The sequence below is a fragment of the Motacilla alba genome, chromosome 3 (assembly GCF_015832195.1).
Source record: "Motacilla alba alba isolate MOTALB_02 chromosome 3, Motacilla_alba_V1.0_pri, whole genome shotgun sequence".
Taxonomy (NCBI): Eukaryota; Metazoa; Chordata; class Aves; order Passeriformes; family Motacillidae; genus Motacilla; species Motacilla alba.
Window position 1 is genome coordinate 825,606 of NC_052018.1, and position 25,728 is coordinate 851,333.

A 25,728-nucleotide genomic window follows, 5' to 3' on the forward strand; every position below is an offset into this window, starting at 1 on the left:
TCTAAGTGAGAAATTATTTTCTGATGATGTTCCCCTACTACCTCTATTTCCTCTCCCCCCAGCAAAATGTCATCAATGTATTGATAACAGCTCCAGTGTCAGGTTTGGGTATTTTTTCTAATTCCTGTGCTAAAGTATGGTGGGCCAGAGTTGGGGAGTTTTTGTAGCCTTGGGAAAGCCTGGTAAATGTATATTGTTGTCCTCCCGTGTGAAGGCAAAACGGTTCTGTCGTGGTTTGAGAGGAAGTGAGTTTTTGGGAGGTGGTGGTGGTCAAACCAATAGGTGCTCAGATGTGAATATTGGCACCTGGTTTGGCCATTGAGGATATGGATCCGCCTCTGAGAACACAGGGGTTAAAAGCGAGGAACTCCCAGGGGAACTCTCTCTTGGTTCCGGTGGATGGAGAGGTCAGACCTCCCCTGCCCAGCTGCGGGATGGGCGGGGGAGGAGAAGCCACGCAGCCGAGGGAGGTAGGCCGGAGCCTTGGGCAGAGACAGGAGGCGATGGCTTGGATAAGAGTGAGTTCCCCACAGAGATGGAAGGGTGGAAGAACTCGGAGAGGCATTGGGCAGTCCCCCTTTCTCAAGAGGGAGAGAGAGAGAGAGAGAGAGGTGCCAGTGCTACCTTGGAATTCGATAGCACTGGCCTGGCCGAGAAGGAGAAGTGGGGGGGGCAGTGGGAAGAGTGCCCAGCGGAGCCAGCGAGCCAGCGTGGGAGTTCGGGATGAGTAGAGACTGTGATTTTAACCCTTCTGTGGGACGATGGAAACCTTGCAAATGCTGATCCTCCGGGAGTTGAAGGAGGAGAGAGACGGAAATAAAGTAAGAGGAAATACGCAAGTGTGATGAAAGCTGTGAAGGTTGAAGAACGACTGAGAGAAGTTGAGGAAAATCCTAGGTGGACGAGATGATGGAGTGGCTTTTGGCTGGACTTTTCTTGTATGGCCATGGACAGAACCTTTCCCATAATACAGAGACTGCATTTTAGGGGGAGGCGGTGGCTTGGTGCCAAAGGAGCGATGTGAGCGGAGACGACAGGCGATGAGGTGATGGTGCTCTCGAGACCCCTTGGCCCCAGGGGGTGAAATATTGGGGGGGACTAGTGTCCCGAAAAAAGGTGAGAGACTGTCGTTTTCTCCTGGAACTGGGCGAAGCATCCTTGAAAAGGGAAACCCTAAAAGCAGCTCTCGTCCATGTGCAGTGGTGAGAGCACTGAACATGGAAGGAAGAAGTCACGAAGGTGGTTGCTGAGTGACGGGGAAACACAGCTGGACTCGGCTGTGTTTCCAGGGGAAACCTGTGGCGCAAGGGGGCTCCTCTCTTCTTGATGAAATGAGAGGTGATTGTCGGAAGGGTGGAGATGGACTGAGTTGATTATTTGAAGGGTGATGGACTGGATTAAGATCTAAGGTTTTGTGTTATTCTGTGGGAAATTGAGTGGGGGGAGGAGAAATGTTTGAGAGGTTTCCATTTTGCTCTGTGTGTTTATTTTACTATAGTTTTAAGATAATAAAGTTTTTTCCTTGTTTACAAGTGGAGGCCTGCTTTGCTCTGTCTCTGATCGCATCTCACAGCAGACACCAGGGAGAATAGGTTTTCATGGGGGCACTGGCATTGGGCCAGCGGCCAAACCATGACAGGTTCATATCTTCTGGCTGTATAGGTATCATAAAGAACATGTCTTTGACATCTATAGTTGCCATGATTGAGTGAGCCTTTTCTTGAACTGATGTTATTAATTCAGCTAAGTTTGGGACCGCTGCTGTGAGAGGGTCTGTGTAGGCATTAAGCCTACAAAAATCTGCTGTCAACCTCCACTTCCCATTTGGTTTGTGAGCTGGCCACAATGGTGAGTTGAACGGAGAATGAGTATTATCTATTACTCCTTGGTCTCCCAAACCCTGTATAACTGGTTTGATACCCTCTCTGGCACCAGAAGGAAGAGAGTATTGTTTTACATTTACATTTACATCAGTAGTTTTACTGAATGGTAAGGAAGATGTGGTTTGGAGCAGTCTAATGTGAAGGTATGGCAGGCCAAAAGACCACAGAAATCCCTCAGAATCTCCCCACTGCCTTCCATCATCCATCCCTAATAAACTGTTTGGAATATCCCCAATTACCATTTAAAAACTAATTTATTCTCCTCTCCTGGGAGCATAAGTTTTACTAAGGCCACATTCATAGTTTCTGTAGTTCCTAAAGCATCGTTATAGGTAGTAAATGATAAAGCCAAATTCATGATTAATAAACAATAGATTTTATTTCGTGACTGAGATACAGTCTTCAATAGCCACAATCAAAAGGGACAGCGTCAAGCCCAGGTTCGGCACTGGGTGAACTCTGATCCGACCTCCATCGCATAGGAACCCCTTTGTTCACGCATGCTGTCTGTTGAGGTTTGCTTATATACAGTTTTTATTGCCCAGGCCAGAGTTCCTCTTGTTCTTTTCTTTTTCTTGCATATTCATACAGACTCTTTCTCTGTCCTGTGTTGGACAAAGCCATCTCCAGGAAGCGATGAATGCTGATGTTGAGTTACAGGAGCCGGGAACCTGCACTCCTTGATGGTCCCAGTCATCTTGATCTTAGGTAGTTATCGAGTATCCAACACTTGGGTGTCTCCCAAATTGCTCTTGAGATTGAGCCCATTTCTGTAGGAGTCACATCTTTTGGCTTGCTAATTTGACATTGCATTTTGCTGCCAGCTGTGGTTTTGCAATTTGGTGAGGCAATCTCTCTCTGGCTCCAGCGTGTGATTTTTGAAACTTTTAAGAGTATTTCTTACAATCTTTTTATAAACATAACCCATTTCTCATTTATTTCACATAAGCACAAATTATCCTAAGTCATATATCACAGCAATAACAAAAAAAATATTGTTTTTTAATTGGAAAAGCTCCATATTTCTGGCCAGCTGTATATGTTGATGCTGAAATTTGGTTTCCAGTATCAACCACAGAAGTATTAAGTGGCCTCTTAGGACCAATTATTGCTGTCATTAATATATCTCCAGTTTTGTGATTTCTAGTGAGCATTTTAACCAGTGCCCACCTCTCCACTCACCCTTGAGAGACGGAGTTTTCAGTTTCCCTGACGATGAAGCTGTTTTGGTGCAATTCCTGAAATTGGGAAGGGGACTGCAATGCCCCAAACCTGTGCAGGAGAGGGCTTTGGTTCAATGCCAAGCGCTTGTGCAGGTAAATGCTTTGGCTCACTGCCCAGAACCTGTGGAAGAAAGGGTGCGCTGGGCTGTACAGTGGGGGAATTCGGTACAATGGATTTGGGACAGTGCCAATTAGAAACTATTTTACTTAATTTTTCAAGAGATAAGCCATCCATAACATCTCTAGGGAAACCCTTTTTTATCCCAAATGACCACCAAAAATGGTGGTTAGAAATCTGCTTATCCTTTTCTGGTTTTACATTAGGAGAAGCAATGTATCTAACACCCTTTGCTTTTTCTGATTTCTATTATGGGAGTTTTACAGGTCCATATTTTCTACTGTAATTAATCAGCTCCTCTGCCAATTCACTCCATGTCCAAATTTTATGGTTACTAGCAGGAGAATGCAATTGTGAGCTTGGTGGCTGAAAAGGGGAAGCAGAGGGACTAAACCCAGGATCAGTGGAAAGAGAGGGGTTGTTCTGGTTAAAAAATCTGTCCAATCTTTCTAAAGGAGATATAGCTGCTATGGGTTTTTGGAGAAAAACCGCTGTGGGTTTAAGTGATTCTGGGAGGCCTTGAATTAAAGGGGTCATAATTTCAGGCCTTACAGGCAATTGCATTGGTGACTCATAGCCTGTAGTTAATTTTCTCTCATGTATCATTTATAAGCAGGCAGCTTTGTGAATGTTTTCCAGGAGTTGATTGGGGCTGCCAACAATTGCCAAGGGGTCCCCCCTTTCTAAGGGGTTAAGCCCCCCTGCCCAGTAAGCTGTGCGCTGAGTAAGAGACCATGGGCTACGCCTATCCCCTGTTGTTAGAAACGCCCCATGCCCCCAGTACCCACTGGCTTCCTGTTCTGAGAAATTAATTTGATCTCCTGTGGTAAGAGACACTCGAAATATGTATTCTGTCTCAGTTTCATGACAGAGACACTCGTACTCCTTTTTTAATTTACCTAATTCAGTAGCTGTGTATGGGATTTCTTTAGTAGTTATGTGAGGGTCAAAATCCTCATCATTAATATAGTTATATTCTGTTTAATTAAAGGTCTTAAACTGGGACAGCAGTGTTCCTCACAATTTTTTGCCAGAGCTAATTCTTTGTGAGGATAAATTTGATTAATGCGGGGAATTTCCTTTTCCTCTGTTTCTTTTGCTGTGCCAATATGCTATGAATTTTTAACATATTCCTCTCTAAGGGCATTTTGTAACAAATGGTTCTCATTCCTTTCTTCATCTAATTGGTTTTGCAAAATTTCAATTAAATTTTTAAGGGAGTCTCTTAATATTTTTTCCTCACTTATTTGCTTAAAGTGAGTTTCTATGGCTGTTGTGAGACAAGCTCCCAGAACTGAGCAGAGGATGGTTTTATTTTTGCCCAGTTAAAATTTTGTTTCATGTTGTAAAGAACACATTATATCAATAACATTTTCCAAATTAAACCAGTTGTTCTTTGCCCAAACTTCTCCCCCTGGAGAAGGTTTAGCATCGTATTTAGCGAGCAGAGCATAAAATTCATCTTTAGCCTTTGCACTGAGGTCTTCAGTCATTTTGTAAAAGGACCAAAATCACAGCAGGGAAATACAGAATTAAATTACACAACCACACAGCCTTCGATGTGTCTCCCTGAATTGGCAAAGGAACCTAAGCTGCTTGGGAGGTGCTCCTTTAGCACAAAAAGTCTGGTTGTCCCTTTGCTGCACCAAGCATTCAAAATTCACACACACAACAAAACAAAACAACACAGTGTCCTGCCTTTTGCACTAGGAGATCCTTTTGAATTTCCGAAGACAGTGTGGGTGCTTTTTCACCTAGGCAATGTGCAGTCTCTGGGAAATTTGAATCTCCCCGCTTGCTATCTAGACCATGCTCAGTTTTTTGGGCTGGCAGGCTAGGTGTGGCTGAAGAGAAGCGTCCTTCCCCTGTTACAGACTACACAGAACCTGCACCCCTTCTGTCTAGACAGAAATCCTGTCTGTGACGCCAATTTATGTCACGATCCGCTAGGGCAAGCGAGGTCGTGATGGTCCCTTTTCTGATCCCAAAAGTGCAAAAGACAAACAGCAGGGGACTGTAAGTTTAATCACAACAAATGCACCTTTATTGAGTGCCAACAACAAATGCGATAGAGGGATCAGAAAAGAAAATAAAGGATAGAAAGAAAAATAGGGGAAGGGGAATAAAGCTACCAACAAGATGGAATCCTCATGGTCCAGCCACATAGATTCATCGGCCGTGGGGGTTCACCAAAGTCGTCTCAAAAGTTACAGTTTATATAGTCTTAATCCAAAGTGAGTGGCATTTGGCCAAAAGGTGGGGAAGATTCATGGGCTATTGTGTTGAGACTCCTTGGTCTGTGAGGCAGGTACGAGCATGCAAGGACAAGCCACCACTTTTAAGAACTTATGAGGCAGGTGCAGGCGTGTAAGGACAAGCCACCATTTATCAGAACTTGTTCAAAGGAGCGTTCTGTGAAAGCACAGCGAGCACAACAGCAAACAATTGTCACTGTCAAGGCAGTCACAACACGAAGCAGAGACCGCAAGCAGTCTCAGATGGCGACTCTTTATTATCAAACATGCCTGACCTTTTATACACTTTGTAATTGTTTATGCTTCTTCTACCCTAACTATTGGACACAATAAATCAACATACCACCATTGGTGAAAAGTGACAGTGACTTAACTAACTTTCTAAAAATACTTCATCCAGCTGCAAAGTTCTCTTCTTATCTTTCTTCATTTCCTCACTTCTCTTGGTCTCCTTGGTTACAGCCTTGGAGAGAGCACCTTATCAGCTTCTTCTTGCTTCTCAGCTACTTCTCGCTCCTTTAGCTAACAGGCCTGCTGTTAGCCCCCTTCACAATTCCCCCTTTTTGTTTTTTAACTGTAAACAAGCTGCCATGGATTTTTGCAGGGCTCTTTGCAAAAATCCAAGCAGACAAGGGAAACACAAAACAACAATCACAACCATCAACAAAATTAACATTCCCATTCTTAGTACAATCATTCCTGTCCTTCATCCATCTATAAGTGCTTTTAAATTTCTTAACTACTTTATCCCATAAAACCGTGAACTATAACCACCCCAAGTGCTCAAAAGGAGCTGCAGGAATACTAGAACAAAGGTTCCAAAAACCTGCATTGTCTTGGTCAGCTCAAACCAAAACCACACCCTTTAATTACTATGAAAGCACATTAAGCCTGTGCTTACATGTCCTGATACATATATTGATATAGCCTTAGCCAGTGTCATCCGCATGTTCTGCTTCAGCTGCGGAAACATCCGTCCTATCCCTGCTTGCACGCTCCAGGTAAGGTTTGACACAGCGAGCAGGAACCCATCGAGGACCCTTATCTGTCAAAACACAAGCATAACCCCTCCCCCAGGTTATTAGTTCCACTGGACCAGACCACATGCCAGTAATTAAATCCTTAACCCATACCTTGACATTTCTATGGAAATCTAGTTGCTTAGAATTCAAAGAAGAAAAATGGTAAAAAATTGGAGATAACTGTGAGTCAGGTAGGGGATGCAAAAAGTTTAACACATAAACAGCTTTATTTAATCTCATTTGAGGTAACTCCTGTTGTATTTCCCCTTTTTGTTTTTGAACCTGATGTTTAAGAAGACTGTGAGCTCTTTCAATAATTGCTTGCCCATGGGGAGATGTGGAATACCTGTTGAATGCTCAATGCCCAAGAATGAAAAAATGCTTGCATTTTCTGTGAAACATGGGCTGGGCCATTATCCATTTTTATGTGGAACAGCTAGGATAGAAAATGCATGATAAAAATGACAAATAGCATCACAAGTTTTTTCTGCTGTGAATGCTGAAGCAACCATTGCATGAGAAAAGGTATCAACTGTAACATGAACATACTTAAAGCAACCAAATTCTGGCATTTTTGTAACATCAGTTTGCCGTTCCTCTGAAGCGGAAAGACCCCTAGGGTTGGTACCACACTATTGAGTGACATGAGTCATGTGACAGTCAGGACAAGAAGAAATAATTGATCTTCCTTCACCAGGAGACAATTTAAATTGCTGCTGTAAAGCTTGAACGCTCTGATGAAAAAATTGATGAGATAAAATTGCCTGCTGCAACACATTAGGTATGGTTTTGATTGCAGCAGCAGCTACTAGAGAATCTACCTATGCAGTGCCTTCAACAAAAAATCCAGGTAATGATGTGTGGCTCCAAATATGCATGATTAACTAAGGATGTTTTTGAGCACCAATGACCATCCATAACTTCACTAACATAGTAAACAATGGTTTCTCTTGGATATTACACAGCACTGCTTGATCTAATGCTTAACCAAATTTGCCATATAGATAGAATCAGTAACTATATTTACAGAATCAGGAAAAAAAGTAAAAGCCAAAAGAAGAGCACAAAGTTCAACCAATTGAGGAGATCCTTGCTGAATCATTGTCTCATATTCCCATTGATCATCTTTTCTCCAAGCCCCAGCTGCTTTTCTGTTTTTCCTGGATCCATCTGTAAAAACTGTTATACCTTCCGCTGGAACAGGAGAACAAATTTGTTTCCCTTCAAAAGGAATCTCTTTGGTCAGTTTTAGAATCGGATGAGAAGGCAAATGATATTTTATTTGGCCTGTGAAACAAGACAAGGCAGATTGCAACTCATGATTATTTTGATAGCACCATTCAAAATAACACTGTTGCACAGGTATCACAATGGCCACAGGGTCTGTCCCAAATTTTCATGACAACGTCTGCAGACTTTGATGATAATATCTGCAAAAAGCTCATAAAGTCCTGGAGCTGTTTTCAGAGATCTGAAAGATAAAAATATCTATTCCAAAATATGCAGTTGATCTTTCCAATTATCACTCCATTGACACAGTACTCCACATGGTATTTCATGGTCCTTCAAAATAAAAAATTGAGTACCAACAGAGGTATCTATTTTGTTAACAAATTAGTGTGCTACGGCTAATTTAATTTCTCCTAGGGTCTTTTTTGCTGCCATAGTCAATTGCCCCTCATCAGTAGAGAAACTGATGTCTGAGAGCAAATCAAGCAATGGTTGCATCTGAGGATTGGTTATGCCTAAATATGATCAAATTCAACCAATTAAACCGACCAATTTCTGTACATCTGTAACAGTTTTAACATCAATGTCTAATTTCACAGGTTAAGGCATAACTTGAGTGTTAGTCACCAACATACCTAGATATTTCCGGGGCATGTGTTCTTGCACTTTCTCTGGGGCAATGATCAGACCAAAAGCTTTCGCATTTATCACAGCACATTGTTTAAGAGCTGATAACTGTTGTTTGTTGTCAGATGCCTACAAGATATCATCCATGTAATGATAACAGTATAAAGTATAAAAATTGCTCCTGCACTTTTGACAAGGCCTATGCCACAAACCATTGACAAATAGTTGGTGTATTTTTCATAGCTTGGGGGAGTACCCTCCATTGATATCTTTTATTTGGTTCAGCATGATTTGTGTAAGGCGCAGGAAAAGCAAATTTTTCTTTGTCTTGCTCAGCCAATGGAATTGTAAAGAAACAATCTTTCAAATCAATGAAAACTATCTGCCATTCCTGTGGAATCATTGTGGGTGTAGGAAGGCCTGGTTGTAAAGCTCCCATTGTTGCCATTCCAGCATTTATCTGCCGTAAATCATGTAGAAGTCTCCATTTTCTCAATTTCTTTTTTATTACAAAAACAGGGGTATTGCAGAGGCTGAATGATTCCTCAATATGTCCTGCTCGCAATTGTTCTATGACTAATTCTTGAAGGGCAGTAAGCTTTTCAGTAGTAAGGGGCCACTGGTCAACCCAGACAGGTTTATCTGTCAACCATGTCAAGGCTACAACTGGACATTCATTGCCCTGCATCACAGTGACCCCTATTAAAAATCCGCAGTAATTTTGACACCCCATTTAGATAAACAATCTCGTCCCCATAAAAGTCTGAAATAAAAATTCCCTTAGTTCCTAACAAAACTTTCCATGTAGCTAAAACAGTCTCTTCCTCTTTAGATAAATTATTTCCAATTATTGCTGGTTGGTGGCTCACCTAATTCCAGGTGTCTTGATAGGAGAAAATCAGGTCCGGACCTCCCAGTGGCTTTCATCAGCCGCTCTTAGCTGCACCAAGTCTGCCTCCTCCACTAGGCCCCAGTGGGTCATGGTTGGCAGTTGCTAGGACCCCGTATGGGTCCAAACCGAGTATGTTGTTAAGGGTGTTGGGTCACTCAGTGATCACCAGATGTCGCTGTTGAGGCAGTCATGACACGAAGCAGAGACCGCAAGCAGTCTCAGATGGCGACTCTTTATTATCAAACATGGCAGACCTTTTATACACTTTGTAATTGTTTATGCTTCTTCTACCCTAACTATTGGACACAATAAATCAACATACCACCATTGGTGAAAAGTGACAGTGACTTAACTAACTTTCTAAAAATACTTCATCCAGCTGCAAAGTTCTCTTCTTATCTTTCTTCATTTCCTTACTTCTCTTGGTCTCCTCGGTTACAGCCTTGGAGAGAGCACCTTATCAGCTTCTTCTTGCTTCTCAGCTACTTCTTGCTCCTTTAGCTAACAGGCCTGCTGTTAGCCCCTTCCACAAACAATCACTTGGCATAACATCCAGAAAATGTCCACCTCAGACAGAGCTCCTGTCGGGGGTCTTCAGGGTCCTTGCAACAATCGTGAGGCAAATGAAGGCAACTCCGGACCGCCTCTTAAAATCAGTCATACCAGCGTCTGTTGATGTGGGTGTGGAAAGAGGGAACAGAAAAAATCTCAGGTTCTCCTTAGGCCCACTTATTGATGAATTGCTTGGACAGACAAAAAGGAAACTTAGAAGTCCAGTATGACTTTTTACCCCCATTTACCGTGCCTATGGATTTACTACTCATAACAGGTGTATCTTAGTGGCAAGTAGGGAGGCCAACTCAGTCTTGTCCTCTAGTCCTTGTTGTTAAGTGCACCTGTTTTGGGTGTTGAAGGGAAATACAGCTGAGGAATGATAGAGGCCTGGTATGGCCTTTTTGCCCCCACCTTACCATGCCTATGGGTTTGCTCTCCCAGCAAGGCCCACCTTTTTAAGAAGGGAAAAGGGAAGGGATGGGGGGAGGGAACAAGGATAAGGAGGCAAGAGAGGGAAAGAAAACAGAGAGAAAAGAACTTCATCTCTCATCCAAAAAGTGAAAAAAACCTTGCCCATGATCCAGGGGCCTCCGTATCACCGGATTGATTCCTGCTGTTCCTCTCCTCAGCTCGATGTTTTGGTCCCACAGTCTTATGCCAGCAGGTATTACAGGGGAGCCGGTACAGCCCTATATCTGCCCTGCTCCTCTCTCAGTGAGTGGTGTCCCTGCCCTGCTCCTGGCTCAGTGAGTGGCATCTTCGCCCTACTCCCCACTCAGCTCAGCGAGTGGCAGCTGGCAGCTCCACCCTGCTCCCCACTCAGCAAGCTGTGGCTCTGCTCCCAGCTCAGCAAGCGGCATCTCTGCCCCACTCCCATTGCAGTGAGAGGCTGCTCCACCCCTCTCCCCACTCGGCTGACCTGCCCCACTGTGACCCCAGCCTCGTCTGGCTCAGAAAATGATACACTAGCTGTGCACCAGAGTCAGCCTCCACCCCCGGTGTTGCCCGAGCCACAGCACTCTGTGGAGCCCTATGCGGACTCTTAGCATTTGCACAAGCACAATCAGATGACCCCCAAGTCTGGTAGCTCTCAACCTGGCCCCCCACGTGTTCTTGAGCACCCCTAAGTCTGGCAGCTCTCAACCTGGCTCCCCCAGATGTTCTTGAGCACCCCTGAGTCCAGTAACTCTCAACCTGTCACCCCCCAGGTGTTCTTGAGCCCCCCAAGTTTGGTGGCTCCCAACCTGGCACCCTCCCAAGTGTTCTCGAGCCCCCCAAGTCTGGTGGCTCTCAACCTGGCTCCCCCAGGTGTTCTTGAGCACCCCTGAGTCCAGTAACTCTCACACACACTCCAAGCACACTCTCTGACTCTCACACGCACGCAAATACTCACTTTTTTCATCTGCTTTTTTGTCCCCCTCTTCTTTTTCATTATTTAGTCTTCTGTTGTCCCTGGGGGACACCTGCACTTGTTAAAAATGAGATCAGGCTCCCAGTACTAAAGTGATTTCAGCATTTATTATAAGAAAAAGAAAGGCTAAAGCAAGGGAGCCTGCAGGTTGAGCAGGAGCGTTCCCATCGAGGATGCTGCAACGCCGGCGCTGGGTCTTTTCAGCAGCGATGTAGTGATGTCCCTGATGTCCCAGATGTAGCGGCATGAATTCAGTGGGTCAGAAGCCCCCTTTTTATCCTGTTTTTTATCCCTTTGGATTGGTTTCTTTTTGGATCCTTCATTTCCATGAATGTTTAAGGTGCTTGATTGGCCCATTACAGTTCTGTCCAGGCTAGCTCGTTTGGCTTTGGGGGGTGGTGCACTTTACTGAGGTGTGTTATGGTACATTGAGTACTGTATTTCTTATAACTACCCATTTAACCCCTTTTACAATATAATAACAGAACTAACAGTACATGCTTAACAATCTATCAATTATTTTACAACAGTTCCTTAGCTATTTTTAACAGCACTTACCGGTGGTCACAGTAGAACTCGACTGAGCTGCCGAAATTGTGGCAGGGTGCGCTTCTCTTTTGAAATCTCCTATGGCCACAGAGATGAAGTTTTTATCCCAGATGAGGGACCATTGTGAGAAACGACTGCTCACTTAAAAAATTTCAGAGGTTTATTAAACCTTAATAAAAATTACAACAAAGGATGAATAAGTAAAAGGTTTTCAGCACTGGGAGCCCCCGTGACTACCAGCCACATGGTCCTCTTCAAAATGGATGCTCTCCCTTTTATATCTCTATCCCCTCCTAGAGTCTTGTCAGTCAACTCCTTCCTTGCTGTCTAGTGGTAGAGATCACTTTCTTCCATCTTGACTGGAGGTCAGGTGTTTCTATAGGAACAAGCTGACTCTCCCCAAATGCCCTGACTACCAAAACCATCCCATGATACCACACGGGTGGTGGGGGTGGGATGGGACATATTAGAGTAACAGAACTATACATCTAGGAAACTTCTCTTAACATACATATAACACTCACCCCTTATTGTGACAGCCAACCATCTCATTACTCATCTATAGCAAAAAGAAATTCAGTAGGACAAGAAGAACTTTCCCCTCCTGAGCCTGTGCTGGTTGTGACCCATGACGACTTGTCCTTCAGGGATTTTTCAATCAAAAGTGACCAGCACTGATGAACCCCAGCAACTTTCAGAACCGTTTTCCAGGGCCCCTCTGTAACTTGCCCCTGAGAAGCCTGAAGTCTGCTCCCGTCAAGGACAGGGTTGAAGGTTTGCAGGCACTTTTCCTCCTGTCACCAGAGATTTTATATTTGGTGGCTCTGGGGTGGCTGTGGCCAAGATGGCCACCAATGGGCACCTGCCTGATGAGACCCTCTGTGCTAATGAGCAGCAGATCACAGAGGGCACCTCTCTGAGTTGGCTTCCAGCATCTCCAGTCTCTCCTGATGGGCCACCAGGATGTCCCAGGCACAGCTGTGGGCAGGGACAAGATGGATTTTCCCCCTGCACTGGGCTGGGCCGCTGAGTGTGCCAGGAAGCAGCTCCTGGGAAGAGGCCAGAGAGGGGCGAGGGAGGGGCTGCGCTGGCAGCTGGAGCAGGAGCACAGCTCAGAGCCCCTGGGGCTGTGCCGGGCATGGGGGAGTGTGTCTGGGGAGTGTGGGGTGCCCATGGGGGGAGTGTGTGAGCGCTGCTTCTGGGTGCTGGGAGCAGCAGGCTGGGCCAGGCAGGGAGCAGGGCAGCCGTGGGCTGGGCAGAGGCTGCAGGATGCAGGCAGGGCTGTTGGATGGGCAGAGGGGCTGTGCCAGTGCTCCAGGGAGCCAGGAATGGCCCCAGCTGTCTGCACTTGTGGATTGAGGAGTTCTGCTGGGAGGACGTGGGTGATGGTGAAGGCAGTACCTTGTCCAGGGCAGGTTGTGTGGCTGAGTCTCTGTGTCTCTGTGTCCGTGCTTGTGTCTCTGTGTGTGTGTGTGTGTGTGTCTGTCTCTGTGCCTCTGTGTTGTCTTTGGAACACACACTCACCTTCAGGGTTGATCCTGCAAACAGGAAAGCAACAGGCACATTCAGGGTGCTGGGAAGGAGACCCTGGCTCTTGTGTCATCTCAGGCCTGGTTCCAGCAGCTGGATGGGAGCAATCCCCAGAGCCACAGCTGCTGCAGAGCCTCTGCCAGGAGCCCGGGGCCCCTGACAACAACTTAGGGTGAAGTGATACAGGAAATAAATAGACTCCACAACCTGATGTAGTTATGAAGTGGGTATATATTTTCAGCGCCCGGCACAAGTGAGATAGCTCTTGTGAAAACTTGTGCCCCGAGCCCTGGTCTGAGCTACATTTTTATTCGCAAAGGTGTTCCATATACATGACATTGCACAACCTTTCCATGCATATTCAACTCCTGGCCCCGCCTGTCCTCGCCTAGCATGGGAATTAGATCCACACCTTTCTGAGCATGCATTGTTCATGGTAGTGGTCGCAAGGGATTCTTTTGGTGGTCTCTGAGACTGAAGGCCGTGGTCTTCCTCATGACTGAACTTTTGAACTTTTCTCCTTTGCGCGTCCGCTTGGGCACTTGGTGCTTATCTGAGTACGTCTGTCGATTTTGGTCACCTTTGAGACAGAAGAGCTCCTTTATCTCGGTTTCTTGCATTCCTTGGTCTTCTCCCAGTATTGCTCTTTATCGCAAGAAGCTTCAGAAATTTGCATTTTCCCCTGCCCTTTGTACCATGGCAGAGGTTTCTAAAGTAAAAGGTTAAAATTCTACAAGCTAAAATTTAAATGCTTAATTCATATTGCTAACTTAAGCCAACTCCCAAAACTTCCATTTCAAGGGAAAGTCTCTGTTCTTCCTCCACAGCCATGGCTTCACAGGAGGACACACAGGAGGGGGATGCAAAGGCACAGCTCCTGGCAGAGGCGTTTGAGAAGGAAGGACTGGATGCTACATACTGGCTGCCCAAAGCTTCACAGATCCTGGGAATCAAGTGCAGAGAAGCCCTGCAACATCTGGAATACAAAGACTACCTCAAGCTGGAGTGTGAGGCACAGCACCCCTGGGAGAAAAAGGCACTACAGAAACTCCTGAAAATAACAGATGACAAAATGACTGCTAAAGAGGTGCAGAAGGAGAACTTGGAGAAGACAAAGCAGAGACAAGAAGAGGCCAAACAAGCTCTGAAGGATCTGACAGAAATGCTCAACAGCGGCAACCACAGCCAGGATGCTCTGAGGGAGAAAGCAGAGACTCTGTGGCAAGCCATGGAGATTCCCAAAGAGTTCTGGCCGCCCCAAAAAAAACCCTTGGCAGATCTGCTGGAGAGCATCCAGAAGCAGCTGGAGTTGCAGGAGCAGTCAGTAGGCAGGAGGGAGAACATTTCTGACACGGAGGTGCTGACGCGGGCGTCGGGGGGACTAGCCCTGCAGGGCATCTACAGAACCAGCAGACCTGAAGATGGGCTGGCAAGGCGAGAGCAGCTCCTCAGGGTTCCTGAGGGATTCAAGCTCGCTGGCCCAGTACAAGGATCGCTGCTTGAGAGGAAGGAGTTCTCCTCTTCTGCAGCAGAATCCACTTTCACCAAGTCCATGGAGCAGCTGGGGTTCAGCATGAGCGTTTCTGCCAAATCCTCATTTTGGGGGATTAATCTGGGAGCAGGTGTAGATCACAGCAGCTCCTGGCTGTCACAGGACACCCACCAGTCCCTCTCTGAGCAGAGCTACTATTGCATCACCAAGTACCACTACATCCCTCTGGCCTCCTGCTACTTCCAAAGGCATCAGCTTCGCCTCTCGGATGCAGCTCTGCAGGAGCTGCAAGACATGGAGCAGCTTTGGAGCTCCAGCTGGGAAGAAGACAACCCCATCTTGGTGAAGATGTGTGAGAGCTTCTTCAGGAGGTTTGGATCCCACATAAACCAGGGTCCCCTCCACTTTGGGGGGATATTCTGGTGGAAGGCTTCTACAGAAGGATTCCGAGCTGAGCAGCGGGAAGAGATGAGGCGACAAACGTCTGAAGCACTGAACAGCTTCGTTGGGGCAAGCTGGGGTGCCTTTGGGGCCAGTGTAGAAGGGACCCTAGATGTTTCTATCTCCAGCTCACAAGCTTCTGTCTTTGGGAGAGCTGGAGAGAGTTCCCATACAGCAATCCAGCTCTGCATGGTCAACACAGGGGGCCCAGCAGACACAGCTTCCCTTCCTCAGTGGAAAACAGGGCTCGTGTCTGATAACACAACATGGTGCGTTATCGACCGTGGCTTTGAGCTGATGCCAGTGTGGGACATCATCCTGTACAATCACTGTGGGGATTTTAAGTCTGTTGGTCAGATGAGCAGAGCCCTAAGGGCTGGGTACAAAGCGCTGACAAATCAGAGCATCGGCACCATTTTTGGAGAGGAACTGGGCAGTGCAGTGCAAGAGGCCAGAGATTTCATGGTAACTGTGAAGGCCTGGGAGGTGATGAAAGTGGATGAAAGGAAGCTGCTCATGCTGATGGAGCGAAAAGATTATCTGAATGCAAAAACCGGGAACCCCAGTGTGTGGATCAACGTGTGCCTGTCGGACAAAGCCCTGCAGGACTTCCTGGTGAACACCGTGCGCAGCTGCCAGGAGTCACCTCCAGAAAACACCACCTCTATCAAGGCAATGTTGAGGAGCCTCCTGAATCCTCATATCTACTCTGTCAAGGACTTCCCTCAGGCTTCCGACATTATGAAATGGGTCTTCCAGACTGAGCACCCACTTCCCAGATCTCCCAAAGTCTCTGAGCTTCAAGAGCTCATCAAAATACTGCAGCAAATGAAGGAGGACATCCATGCTGTCACCTACGCACCAGGAAGCTCTGCTTCTGATGTTCATGAAGCAAAGATAGAAGCCACCCTGACCAGCAGCCTCGCCATTTATTCCTTACTCCAGTCTCTCCAGGAACAGGATCAGAAGGACATGGAACTGTTGGTGCTCTTGATTGTGACCAGCACAGGGTACCAGGTGGAAAGCAGCACTTTTCAGCACCTCCTTGGACACCCAGAAATTCACTACATGGCCAAGGAAATGGAAGAGGCACATGCGGAGTACGTGAACCTGAAGGAGCAAGATGCCAACAGAGCTGAGGCCTTCCTCCTGCTCATGGGTCTGACTGTGACCCCCAAATGTCAAGAGCTGTCCCCTGAGCAGAAGAGGGAACGTTTAGTTTTCATGGAAGATCACATGAAAGGTTTGTGGTCCACACAGATAAAGAATCTTCTCCAAAAGCACTGTGGAGACGAAGACTGGGAGAGGCTGGAAGGGGACTTGGACTCCTTGATCAGTGAGTGCTTGGATGACAAATGGGATGAACAGAGGATGCAGGACATACTCAAAGACTTGGAAGACACTCTTCCAACACCTGAGGCCCCCAGTCAGGCCCAATCCAAGTCAGACAGCAGCGAATCCAAAGAAAAGGAAGCCACTGCAAACCAGGAGTTCCTCCAGTTGCTCAAGCGCCTTGGACTGGAAAGTCACTATCCAAGGAAAATGGGGTTGGGAGATTTCCACACCATCGGCAAGACATCTCTGCAGGACAGCCAGCCCAGCCAGGACAAGGAACTGCCATTATACTTCTTGCAAAAGCTGTTAACCGTGGATTACCAGGTGAAGTACCTGACTTGCTGGGATGAGAACAACCCAAACCTTGCACCTGTGCCACAAACCACAGAGCAAGAGGATCAACAATCAGACTCCTTTGAAAATTTTCTTGTTAAGCTGAGGGAAGAAGCCCCTGAACGTGCAAGCAGGGGCAGCCATGTACACCCAATGGACCTGCAGATGGCCATTTTCCATTGTGCTGATGACTTCCTGAGACAGACCCTTGCAACCAAGCTGGCATTCTGCCAACTGGCGCTGCCTCTGCTGGTGCCCAACCCAAGCACTTCACGCATCGAGTTCCCACTCTATGCCCTCAGCCAAATCCAAAGGAGCTGGAAAGAGGCGGACAAGTCAGCAAAGCAGACCGAAACAAAGAGTTACAGCAACAAACTCATCTTTCAGGCACAGACACCCATCGTGTCCTTCATCCGCATTGGCAGCTCAGACTCCTCTTCCAAATCCCAGCTCCTGAACGCTCTGCTGAGCAAACGCAAACACGACACTTTCTTCCACCGCCACTGCAGAGGCAGCACCAGAGAGCGTTTGCTGATGGAAGGGCTGGTGGAGATCGCCTGGTACTGCCCTAGCGGAAGCCCCGATGACACCTTTGAGCGCTGCTTGGCTTTCTGTAACCTGCATGGAGACGCCAGGGATCATGGAGCACAGCTGCAGTTCCTGCAGGAGATATCTGCTGTCAACGTGGCTCTTGTGTCTGATTGGGAGCACATGGACAATCGGGGGAAAAATGTTCTGCAGGGCCTGTGGCAGTCACAAAGGCCTTTGGTTTGTCTTCTCACAGAAGAAGAGAATGTGGCAGCTGCACAATCCAGAAAAACCATAACAATAGGGATCAAGAACAGAAATGAAGCAGAACTGATGGAGCAGCTGATAAAGGCGATTTGGAATCTCTTGAAAGGTTCTAATCCATGTTTCAGCCTGGAGGCCTGCGTGGACAAAGCTCGCCAGCATGGATTCATAGTGGATGCAGATCAACCCGCTTGTGGGACAGCCAAAGGAAAGGCAAAGGAGCTGGTGGAGCTTCTGAAGAAAGAGAAGCTGTCCAAAATCAAATCCCAGCTGCTGCCGCTCCAAGGAAGACTGTGGTACCAATGGTGCCAAAAGGACAAAGAACTCACTCGCTTACAGGAGAAGAGGAACAAGAGCATTGAGCATCATCGCAGCCAAATTGAACAAGTGAAGAAAGCAATAAGAAGAAAGCAACTTGAGCAAGCTTTCCCTCTCAACATACTGATGAAATCATTCCTTGGCTTTCTCCAGTCCCAGCCAGCAGATACCAAGAAATACTTCCTGCAGTGGATGAAGGTTTTTATGCATGAGCTGTCTTGTGGTCGCCTTGAAGAACTGAGGAGAGAGTATCACAAGTTATGGTCTGAAATCTTGGAATTAAAGAAAAGCCAGGGCAAAAATAGTATGAATATTAATATGTTGGGTCACTTAGATACCCTCTCTGATGAAATCAATGATTCATCCATCGGCCTGGAGCACCTTCTGAGAGAGGCAGGGCAGATTTATGAAGCTCTGCAATTAATGAACTCCCAGAATGAGAGTTTTATCAAACTACCAGAAATTGCAGCAGAGCTGATGGTTTCAGGGTATCCCGTGGAGCTGATGGATGGGGATGCTTCTTACCTGCCCTTGCGCTGGGTGGGAGCAATCTTTGACAGCTTAATTGAGAGGCTGGGGGACAGACGAGTGTTTGTGCTCTCCGTGCTGGGCATCCAGAGCACAGGCAAGTCCACCCTGCTGAATGCCATGTTTGGTCTGCAGTTCAACGTCAGCGCAGGGAGATGCACCCGCGGAGCCTTCATGCAGCTCATCCCAGTGGGAGAGGAGCTGCAGCAAGACTTGGGCTTTGATTTTGTGCTGGTGGTTGACACAGAGGGACTTCGTGCCATCGAGATGGCAAATAAACACTCCCTGAACCATGACAACGAGTTGGCCACCTTTGTCATTGGTGTTGGCAACTTGACTGTGATCAATATCTTTGGAGAAAATCCGTCAGAAATGCAAGATGTTCTCCAGATCGCTGTGCAGGCTTTCCTGAGGATGAAGAAAGTCAATCTTTCCCCAAGCTGCCTCTTTGTCCACCAAAACGTGGGAGAAGCAACTGCCAAGGAGCAGAACATGGAAGGTCAAAGGCGTTTGCAGGAAAAGCTGGATGAAATGACCCGAGTAGCTGCCCAGCAGGAATTCTGTGACATCTCCTCCTTCAGCGATGTCATTGGCTTTGATGTGAACACCCACATTCACTACTTTTCTCAACTGTGGGAAGGAAGCCCCCCAATGGCACCACCCAACCCCACCTACAGCCAGAATGTCCAGCAACTCAAGGGCAAAATCCTCCAGGCTGCCAAGAAGGAGTCGCAGCGCAGCATTTTGAGATTCTCGAGCCTGAAAGATCGTATTGGTGACCTCTGGAATGCTTTGCTGAATGAAAACTTTGTTTTCAGCTTCAAGAATTCCCTGGAGATTGCTGTCTACAGGAGACTGGAAAGTGCCTTTAGTCAGTGGACCTGGAGGCTGAGGAGTCACATCTTAGATGTACAGATGAAACTGGACAACAAAATTCGGAATGGGGACTTGCAGAATGTCACCAGAGAACACCTTGAAGGGCTGGTGCAAGAGACAAGTGATGCCATGGAGGAAGATGTGGATGAGTATTTCAGGGAAGATAAAGACTGTGAGACACTGGTCCAGTGGAAATACAGCACAGAGCTGAAGCTGAATGAATTAAAAGAGACTCTTCTCCATGAAACACAAAGGAAATGTGAGAATCTTATTGAGCTACAGAAGGAGCAGAGGAAACTGGATGCAAGGAAGTTGGAATATGAAGATGAGCTGCTTAGAAAGAGTCGGGAGCTGGCTGTAAGTCTGAAAGGGAAGAGCCTCAGTGAGAAAGAACTGAAGGATAACTTTACTCCGGTCTGGAACGAGTGGATTGCTGAAGTCTCCCGTGCTGTTCGTCCTCTGGAACGGGTGGATATTGATGCAGAAATCGATGGTGTCCTTGTAGAGCGCTTTAAAGAGCCCGGAATCCATGCACGGATCAGGTCTTTTCCCAAAGGCAGAGGATTTTCTTTTGATTTAGAGAAACACATCACAAAAAGAAAGTATTTAGTCTATATGCCAGATTTCAGGAGCATTTTCAACACTGATTCAATCAACTTTCAGCACATCACAGACAACATCATAGCATGTGTGATGGCAAACATTGATAAGAAAGCACAGGAGAAACGCGATTACAGCCAAAATTTTATTCATGAAATACTCAATGAAGTACAGAAAGGGGTGAACTCAGTCCCCAGCAATGCAACCTGTACTTTTAACAGAGAGTTCAGCATAGATTTGTCTCTGTATCTGTGCAGAATGGCAGCAGAAAGGTTTAAAGCCATGCACGAAGCATTCCGAAAGGCAAATGACCCAGTTGTGTACCTGAGCAGCAAGAGAGAAGATTTCTTCCAATGTTTCCAGATTTCCTGCCAAGGAGCCACTTCTGTCACAACTTTTGCTGTTTTCCTTTGTGACAAGATTGAACCAGCTCTTCGCCGTGCTGTCTATGAGAGGACAGCTAAAGACATTGCTAAGGACATGCAGAAAACCCCAGATTTCCAGGGCAGCAGAGCCAATTTGGAAGTTTGCATCCTGAGATTCCTGGCAGAACAGGAAAATTTTGAGTATTTCAAGCAGTACCTTACATCTCCAAAAGAGTTTTGTCAGAGTTACATTGAGACACGAGTAAGGAAGCACTGTTTAGATGGAAGGAGACTGAGGTTGTTTCTAGATTACTCTTTAAATCGTCTCAATGAAAGCATCCTTTCAGCTGTTATTTCATCAACTCAAATTGTCAAAGATAGAAAAGACAGAGAAAACAAAATCTCTCTCTGGCTGGATGAATTTTGCAGGGAGCTGTCAGAGGTGATCAACTTGCCCAGAAGTGACCTGAAGGGCATCGAGCACCAGGAGGTCACAGACATTGAGTTCCTGAGCAGTGCCATGGCTGAAGCTCTGGATGACCTGAAGGACAGGCTCATGAAAGAATTGGCTGGGGCTGACCTGAGCTCGTTTCCAAGGCAGCCTCACACCATCCTGGCGGAGCATTTTTCAGGGTGCTGGGCGCAGTGTCCCTTTTGTGGGGCTGTCTGCACAAACACCATGTGGAATCATGATGGAGACCATCAGGTGATCTTCCATCGCCCACAAGCTTTGATGGGAGGCACATGGTGGGAATGTTTATCTGGCAACGACTCTGATACACACAATCTGGTCATTGACATTTGTTCCAGCCTTGTTGCAAGTGACTGCAGATTCAGAGTTGGTGGTGGCCAATGGATCCCTTACAAAACATACCGTAATGCCGGACCTCCTTATTCCACTTGGAACATTCTTCCCGATTCATCCATGCAGGCGTACTGGAAATGGTTTGTGTCTCATTTCAGGACACAGCTGGAAGCCCTGTACAGTCGGAAATTTCAGGGCAAAGGAAAAATCCCTGAGGCGTGGCAGAGAATTACCAAGCAGGAAGCCCTGTCTGAGCTGCAGAAGCATTAGGCCACGTCTTTGGGGAGGAAGAACCACAGCAGTATTGCAGTTTAGGAGAACTTTGTACCAGGCTCTCCACATAATACAATGAGATACAATGACAATGGTCTCAAGCACAGTGAAGACAACAGTATCTAATTTTTCCCAAATTTGGTGAAATAAGGCACCTTACTGTGGGTTTTGCTCAACAACTCCCTTGCTTCATGAGAAAGCCAGAATCCTCTTCCATGTTTGCCATAAACATTTCCCTCGTCTTTGTTCTAGAGCCAAACCAAACCCCTTCCTTGGGGATGACCAATCTCATGGCCAAGCCTGAGCCCCAGGCCAGGGATGGGGCAAAGGCAGCGCTCAAAGCACTCCTTGGATCAGCTGCTGTGAGACAAGAAGGGACAGTGCCCCCAAGGCAGTTTTCCTGCGGCAAGGAGCTGTCCTGCTTGGAGAAAGGTCTGCAGGACCTGAGGCCAGATCCATGCTGGCTGCAAGCTGGGCTGCTTGGCTTTTGGGAGTCATCCTTCTCTTGCTCATTGCAGCCTCTTGGATCAACTGAGGTCATTCTCCCAGCAGGAGCTGTTGTGCCTGCGGGCTCAGGAAAGCAGTGACACGACCTCCCTGGGGCTCAGGCAGTGTTTTCACTCCCTTGTCTCGGGGGTGCTGTGTCTCTGTGCAGGGCAGCTGTTGCTGCTCAGGTGCCAGGGGCTGCTGCCCTTCCCTGCAGCCCTCAGCCCCAGCAGGAGCTGCTCCTGCCCTTGGCCTCACTGCTGAGCAAAAGCCTTTGGAATGCCGCATGTGGAGAATGCTGTCTGCCAGCACCTTCTGCAGCAGCTCTCAGACTCAGGGTAATTTCTCTTCTTGGTTCAGCTTTTTCCAAGATCTGGGGCCAGGCAAAGCAGTTCCTTCATGTTGTAGTGAAGAGATCCTGTTTAATTCCTGATCTTTGACTAAAACAAAGCCAAACAGTTCAAGGGAAAAAAAAAAAAAGCTGCTCAAGGATTGTTGCTGCAGCTTCTTCAAGGCCAGGGAAAGGGAAAAAACTTTCTTGCTTCAGCTCACACAAAACCAAGCCAGCTTAGCAACAAGATAATGCTGTCACAGGGCATCCAAGCACACCTAAGCCTGCACAAAAGCCCCAAGGCTGTCATTGTTGCCTTGGATTGGCTACCTAGAACAGAGGTTAGACAAGATTAAGAAAATAAAAGTGGGCATTTATTAAAGTATGGGGAGGCAGATGGGCAGTGGAGCAGCGAGTACTGTGGGGATGATGGATGGTCCAGCCATCCTGGCTCTTGTGGGGAAGAAACCATGGGAAATTCAAACAGAAATTTAAGGGGGGAAACAAAAAGGAATCTAGTGCTTTAAGTAAGTCATGTAAGTCTGCAGGTGCTTAGGGTTAAGCAATGTAGCTAAGAAACATTAGGAATGTGATTATTGCTTGGCAGTGTAAAATTTTATCTAAAGCTATTAGAGTATATATACCCAGCTCTAGAGATAACAGACAACTCCACTGCTTCAGCCCACTGCTCCGGGGATCCTCCCACAGTTTAGCCCCCTTGCCCCATCTTAGGTGTGAAAAATATATACTATATGATTGGCTCTTAGCAAATATTAAAATTAATACTCTATGTGTTATGTTGGAAAGTTATACTATATTGATCTCTTTAAAGTAGTGCTGTATTAATCTCTTTTAAGTAGTGTAGTAAACATAGTTTTTAAGCTGTAGCATAATAATAAAATAGAAACTATATAAAATAATATAAGATAATATAAGATACTTTTTGCAACTAACTCAGAAATTAAAATAGATAACCAAGAAATTCTTCACGTTATCCTATCTTGATAAAAATAACAACAACAGACACCAAAATACCAAGAAAAGAATTATTACCTGCTTATTGAGAAAAGTCAAACTTCCAAAAACCAAAACAGTGAATTTACAAGATGGGGAGGAAGCTAAACTTAAACAAAAGCACCCTAATTTGAAAAGAATGTTTAATTCATATATAAGATATATGAATATACAATAAAACATTACTTTTAAAGAGTAATCCTTTTTAAGCAAAGTGTGCCTTTTAGCAAAATACCAAACACCCAGACATTCGTAATTCTTTACTTTTTATTGTCTTTTATTGTCTTTTATTATCCTGTGGGGGTTTTTTTGTTCTACTTTTTATTGTCCTAATTTTTATTACTATTTTCATTACTATTAAACTTTTAAAATTTTATCAAAAGTAAATAGTGTTTTTCACATTAGGAAAGGCAAGCATCTCATGCCCACACCACACACACCCATCTTTTTCCCTTTGCCCGAGGTCCCACCACCACCTCCAGAGGTTTCTGAGCCCGCTCCAGGTGCCCCTGGAGCCGCAGGGGAGCCATTGTGGCCCCTCCGCCAGCAGCACCCCCTGGAGTCGCCAGGGTGTCACTGCAGCCTCTGTGCCTCGATGGAGCCAACAGCACTCCCTGCTGGTCGTGGGTGTAACTACACCAAAGGGAAATTACTTGATGGGTGAGAAAAGGCTGGTGTTGGTTGTTGGTTTTTGTTCCTGTTGTTGCTGTTGTTGTTTTTGTTTATTACCGACACCTTACAGGAGGGATAGGACTACTGTCAGGCTAAAAACAATGATAAACATCAGCCTCAAAGGCCTTCAGATTTTAAATGAGTAAACGGTTGGCCATAGTTCAAAGTAGTCCCAAGTTTCTTCATTACAAGGCAATATATAACATACTAATCCAATGGAAAGTTGCCACTAAGTTTATTTTGTTTTTCTAACCTATCACCTTTACTTAATTTTGCTGCACTGTGGATACTTTTATCCAATTGGCTACTATTACACATACACAGTTATACTTCTAAGATAACAGCAAAACTCTTAGCTTACTTATACAATTACATTATTACACTATAAAACCCTTCACTCTCTTACCCAATACAGTTTGTCACTTACTTAAGGTATATTCTCACTTACAACTATAGAAACGTAAGTTGATAAGTTTATAATTTTTCTGCTTAATGTCTGTGCACTTTTATTTTTACATCAATCCAAGCTTCTTCCAAGGCTGCAAATCAAACCCTTCAGTCTTTGTGATAGTTTCTATCTTTCCCTTTTCATACAGCTGTTGTCTTGTTATACCTATATCTATATCTATATATCTGTATCTATATCTGAGGGCCAATGGGAACTGAATACAATTGGTGCAGAGGAGGGGCAGCCAAATGGGGAACCAATGAGGCAACAGGAGAGGAGTCTTGCACTAAGCCAGAACCAATAGGAGACAAGAGAAGGGAGAACATTCTAGGGGGATTACATATAAGGAAAAAAGGGCAGTTGAACTGGGTGATACCAATATAACCTGTTGCATTAACATGAGCCTGCAAATGCTTATGGATGAGACCATTGTATTCAGAGGGCTGTCTCTCTTTGACCCTGGTCACCTTTGTCCTGAGGTATTGCAGTTCCAGTGTTAGGCCCCTGGGCTGCCACAACTCCCCCTTTTTTTGTTTTCTAAGAAGAAGACTTCTGCCATAGACTTTTGCAGACATTTAGCAAAAATGGATAAAATGACCAACACAATAAACAAAGGCCACAGAACAGTCTTAACCAGAGACGAAGGGCAGCTTTTCATCCCCCAGTCTTTGAAAAGTCCAGTGAGAAATGGTTTTATGGTTTTTGCTGGGATCCATCTTGGGCCTGCTGCTGTAGAGACACAAGCATATCCTGTCCCCCAAGTTATTAATGGGAAAGGGCCCATAATTTGTTTAGATTCAGAGTCTTTGAGCAAGTCTGGTGACTTTTCTTTTAATTGGGCTGCAGTCAAATTAGTAAAATGCCTGATGACTGGGGGAGTTGGCTCCATAAATTAGTTATTCAAAAAGTTGAACACATAAAGGGCCTTCACCAATCTGTCAATGGGAGATAATATCTGGAATCCCCCTCTCTGTTGATCAAGAATCCTTTTGATGGAACGGTGGGCCGTCACAAACCTGTGGCAGAGTGTGGTATGCCTGTGACAGGTTTTATACCCCACTGGTCAGAAAACTGTTGGAATCGGTGCAAGGTATAAGCAGGACCATTATCAGTTCTAATTTCCTGTGGAACTCCTAAGGTGGAAAAGGCTAAAAAGTAATGGTTTATATCATATTTTGATTTTTCACCAGCATGGACAGAGGCAAAAACTACACCTGAAAAGGTGTCGATTGAGACATGGATGTATTTTAGTGTCCCAAAAAGGGCAGAGTGTGGGATGTCTGACTGCCAGATCTAGAGACTCTGTAGTCCTCTTGGATTGAGT

General features: G+C 45.8%; 2 protein-coding genes across 4 annotated transcripts in view; both read left to right on the forward strand.

Moving 5' to 3' along the window:
* LOC119699069 (interferon-induced very large GTPase 1-like) overlaps positions 1-21,832 on the forward strand; it is a 29,014-nt gene extending 7,182 nt beyond the window's left edge. Inside the window, exons 2-3 of one of the 2 annotated variants that reach the window (XM_038132071.1) lie at positions 2,475-2,591; positions 14,123-21,832. In XM_038132071.1, coding sequence (XP_037987999.1) covers positions 2,567-2,591; positions 14,123-21,450 — 7,353 coding nt within the window. In that variant the 5' untranslated portion in view covers positions 2,475-2,566 and the 3' untranslated portion in view covers positions 21,451-21,832. The remainder of the gene's footprint in view (positions 1-2,474; positions 2,592-14,122) is intronic. The other variant, XM_038132072.1, reaches the window with a different exon arrangement.
* The window catches only part of LOC119699068 (interferon-induced very large GTPase 1-like), an 80,718-nt gene that overhangs the window by 33,888 nt on the left and 21,102 nt on the right, over positions 1-25,728 (forward strand). The gene's annotated exons all lie outside the window — the stretch shown is intronic.